The sequence below is a fragment of the Pipra filicauda genome, unplaced genomic scaffold (genome assembly GCF_003945595.2).
Source record: "Pipra filicauda isolate LSUMZ 115617 unplaced genomic scaffold, ASM394559v2 scaffold798_size81556_pilon, whole genome shotgun sequence".
Taxonomy (NCBI): Eukaryota; Metazoa; Chordata; class Aves; order Passeriformes; family Pipridae; genus Pipra; species Pipra filicauda.
The window spans coordinates 66080-70468 of NW_024104973.1; the positions used below are offsets into that span (position 1 = coordinate 66080).

Sequence of the window (4389 nt, forward strand, 5' to 3'; positions counted from 1 at the left end):
TCAGTCAATCAGCAGCCGCGCAGCCGGAGCCAGCCCGTGCTAACCCGGGTCGCACGTCGGGTGACAGGCGAGGCAGAGTAGCTTCGCCCCTCCTCACGGGAACTAACAATCTCGTTGTGTATATTAACCAGCAATACAAGTATAAGCCGGAGCGCTTCTGGGGCATGTCTGTCACAACCGGGCACCGATGGAGTGCGCACTCCGAAGCCGGTTTTATTTGTTCCTCTACCGGACCGGCACAAAGCACTTTGCCAAAGCAACCTCAGAGCCTATCAAGTGCTCACATAGATTTTTGCCAAGAAATTCCTTGGATCCATACTGTACCTGGTTTGAGATTATCCAATATTTAAGTTTTAATTAGTTGGGAGGGGGGGTTGTTATTGCTTTTTTTAATATCTTTTTTAATGTAGATTTTACTATAAGGCATCTGCTAAACACTTGCATTAACCTCTGCCTCCATGATAATTTTCCCCCCCTTGTTTTAATTACATTAGGGATGCGGAGGGGCAGCCAATCCTAAAAGAGGAGCTCGGCAATTAGCAGAGCGAACATCAAAAAGTTTTATTGCGGAGGGCGGCGGGCCCCGCCCCCGCCGCGGCCATTGGCGGCCGCCGCTTCTGACGACATATATTAACCCGAGCGGCCCTAAACATGTAGCTGTACATGGAGATTGGGCCGGGGAGCCCTGCCAGTGCCCCGCACCGCGCCGAGCCCCGCTGCCGCCGCGCCCGGCAGAGCGGCGCGGATGTCCCAGAGGAGCACCGGGGCGCTGACCCCCGCGGCGGGCAGGGCAGGGATGCGAGTGCCCGCCAGGCACTGACGGCCCCGCCACCGCGCAGGGCAGAGGGGAGCGCCGCCCGCCCGCCCGCCCCGAACCGGGGGCACATGGAGGGGGGCCGCGTGTAAGTACCACCCGACCGGGTCGCGACGGACTTGGCGAGAGAGGAGGGAAGAAAGAGGCGAGGAAGATCCCGGGCTGGGAAGCCAAGCCGTTTTGTTTTGGTCGACATCTCTCCATAGCTTTTTTATTATTATTTTTTTCTGTGTGCGCTTCCTCGAAGACCCGGCCCTGGGCAAGGAGGAGAAGGAGGTCGAGGCACAACGCATGAGCGGCGGCGGCGGCGCCCGGGGAGGGGGGATCGCTCGGGCACCCGCGGGGACTTTGCAGCAGCGCCCTATGGAGAGGCAGAGGGCAGCGGGACAGTGCTGAGGGGCGAGCGGCGGGCAGCATCTCCCGCCGCTGCGGCGGGGGGTGGGGGGCGGGCGGGGAGGGGAAACCTTTGTTTTGGGGCCCTGGGGGGGAGGGGTGGGGTGCTCTAGGGAGCGGGGATGAGTCTAGTGGGCGGCTTCCCCCACCACCCGGTGGTGCACCATGAGGGTTACCCTTTCGCTGCCGCCGCCGCCGCCGCTGCCGCCGCCGCCACACGCTGCGGCCACGAGGAGAACCCCTACTTCCACGGCTGGCTCATCAGCAGTCACCCGGAGATGTCCCCCCCCGACTACAGCATGGCTCTGTCCTACAGTCCCGAGTACGCCAACGGGGCGCCGGGCATGGACCACTCCCATTACGGGGGGGTGCCGCCCGGGAACGGCCCGCCAGGGCTCGGGGGGCCCCGGCCGGTGAAACGCAGGGGCACGGCGAACCGCAAGGAGCGGCGCAGGACTCAGAGCATCAACAGCGCCTTCGCGGAGCTGAGGGAGTGCATCCCCAACGTGCCCGCCGACACTAAGCTCTCCAAGATCAAAACCCTCCGTCTGGCCACCAGCTACATCGCCTACCTCATGGACCTGCTGGCGAAGGACGACCAGAACGGGGAGGCGGAGGCCTTCAAGGCAGAGATCAAGAAGACAGACGTGAAGGAAGAGAAGAGGAAGAAGGAGCTGGTCAGTGCTCCGGAACGGGACGGGGCGGGATGGGTCAGGGGAGGCGCGGAGAGGAGGCTGCTCGGCTGCCCGCCGGCACCCTATCCCGGCGCTCCCGGCGCCTTGCTGAGCAGAGTGGCCGGAGGATGTCCATGGGAGACACCTCGGTCCCGCTCGTCCCTGGCCGTAACTGCGGGCCAAAAGTGGGACAGCGCACAGCCGCGGGCGGCCGTCGGCGTCCGCATCCGAACCGGAGGCTGAGAGCAGCCGCGAGGAAAACGTTGACACATTAGGGCCCCCCGGGGAGGTTACTTCCCGGGTTGCTGCTTGTCCCGGATCCCAAACCGTGATCCCGCAGGAGACAAGCCTCCGCTCTCTTTAAATAAAAGTCTGGAGGCATTATTATCTGCTAAGCCAGCACGGCTTTAAACCGTCGGCAAGTACGAGGTTCGCAGCAATAGGCTTTCCTGCCCCTGCACTCGGCGCTTCAACTTTTTTTATTTTTTACGGGATAGTCAGCTTAGGCAGCGCAAGCCCGATTTCGTGTAGGCCCTATGGCACGCTTGCGTGTGATTGATTCCCGTAGATTTGGGCTGGTCGCGAATCCGATGTTTTGCCTCGATAAGTGCCAGTGCCCATCTTCTCCGCACAGTCAGGGAGGGGGTATGGTTTAGCCGAGACCTTATCGTAATCCCCATCACCCCGTGGACTACTGGCGCCGCTCAGCCTCCAGCCCGCTTCACCGTGCTCCGGGCGTGGAGGGCAGTGGGATGGCGCGGAGCGGGGATCGGCCTCCGCCGGGAACACGGGCAGCCGCGCACGACACAGGGCCGCTCCCACGGGCGGCTGCTTCGCCCGCGGCAAGACCCCGTGGAGGGGGCCCCGCTATGTCCGCTGCAGCCCGCAGGCCTCGACAGCAGCTCAGGTCTCCTCATAGTTTTCGATCTCGAGACAGGGCAGATGCGAACTAGAAAGGAGAGGAATATATCTAACCTTTTTTTTCTCTGCTTTCCCCCTCCTGTTTCTCTCTCTTCCCTCGCATCCTGTCTCCCCAGAACGAAATCTTGAAAAGCACAGTTAGCAGCAACGATAAGAAAACCAAAGGGAGGACTGGCTGGCCGCAGCATGTCTGGGCTTTGGAGCTCAAGCAGTGAGCACGACAGGACTGGAGGAGCCGTCCTCTTAGTCTCGGTAGTGAGCTCTTCTCTGAGGACTCTTTGTATTTGGAATCGTCCAGTTTATTTATGTGCAATTTCTCCCCCAACCCCCCCCAAAATGTGGATATTTGAAGGAGAGGGAAAAAGCATTCCATATATGAAGAGGAAACTCCAGCTTGGTAAGGGGTAATGTCTCTAAATGTTTCGTGAATGTTATTTGCTCTGTATAAAACACACGGGGAAAACAGAACCATAGAAAAGGAAAAAAAAATCCCTCCCTGGCATTAGTGTGTATGTGAAGTGTATCTTTAATACTTGGCCTTTTGGATATAAATATTCATGGGATTATAAAGCTATATTTCAACAGAAGCAGTTGCACCAATGTTTCGATTGACTCGGTATTTAGTGTTGTAATTTTGTTGTGGTCGTTCAGTATTTGAAGATGTTTTCAACAGTTACTGGGTATGTGCACTTCCGTCCGTAAGGGGAAAAGTGGAATCTAATTAATATTGAAGGTGTAAACGTTGTAAGTACTCAATAAACCACTGTGTGTGTTTTTTACAAAACAAAAGGAAAAAAAAGAAAAAGAAAAAAAAAAAAAAGAAAATCCAAATCTTTTTATGTTTTATACCTCAAAATGTTTTGAATAACAGCGTTGTTTATGGCTTTTTTTTTCATAATATTTAAAATATTCGGAAGTAAACTAAATTATAAAGATGGCTCCTAAGTTTATTTTTAAACAAATGACTGAGTGAAAGGAGGGGTAGAGGGAGGGATCTCTCAACCCCGTGAGTGTTGAACAGAAACCGGCAGTTCAGCTGAGTAGGAATTCCTTGTGGTGGTGTTCTCCATGCAGGAGACCTACTGCGAACGGGAAATGGACAAGGGTGCAAAGCCCGGGCGGGTCAGGAATAGCAGAGATGCGCGGTTTTCTTGCCGCCGGAGCTCGGGCGGCGGCGGTGCCAGGCGCGGGCCCGGAGCGGGGGAGGACCGCGGGGGCGGCTTCCCAGAGAGAGGCCGGAGGCAGGCGAAAGAGGCCGGCGGGCTTTTCTCGGAGTGATTATGTAGCAGGTAATTTTACGTCAAGGAATAAAGAGCGAACAAGGCAAGGGATTTGCGGAGGCGTACGGGGGGAGGAGGTGATGGTGTTGTAGGGAATATGTAAGATTTACAATGAGCTATGGTGAACTTAATATTAACTTTGTGGTTCCTAAAACTCTCCTGGGTTGCACGTTTCCAGTACGCTACAGCGTACAGCGAGTACAGGGTTTTTTTTTAACCTTTTTTATCTAACTGCAAACTGCAGCAGCCCATGCTCTGGCTCTACTTAGTAGGTTCACTGCTTTCTCAACAGGATCTCTCTTCCTTT

General features: G+C 56.1%; 1 protein-coding gene across 1 annotated transcript; it reads left to right on the forward strand.

The window, feature by feature from the left end:
* The first annotated feature begins 1328 nt into the window (after positions 1 to 1328).
* HAND2 (heart and neural crest derivatives expressed 2) lies at positions 1329 to 3557 on the forward strand. Its single transcript, XM_027747736.2, has 2 exons — positions 1329 to 1884; positions 2919 to 3557. The coding sequence occupies exons 1-2, from the start codon at positions 1330 to 1332 to the stop codon at positions 3015 to 3017; spliced, it is 654 nt and encodes a 217-aa protein (XP_027603537.1). The 5' UTR covers position 1329; the 3' UTR covers positions 3018 to 3557.
* The last annotated feature ends 832 nt before the right edge of the window (positions 3558 to 4389 follow it).

Coding starts and splice junctions, on each gene's coding strand:
- HAND2 (XM_027747736.2), top strand. CDS start 1,330: ATGAGTCTAGTGGGCGGCTTCCCCCACCACCCGGTGGTGCACCATGAG. Junction 1,885..2,918: donor AGAAGAGGAAGAAGGAGCTG/GTCAGTGCTCCG, acceptor CTGTCTCCCCAG/AACGAAATCTTGAAAAGCAC.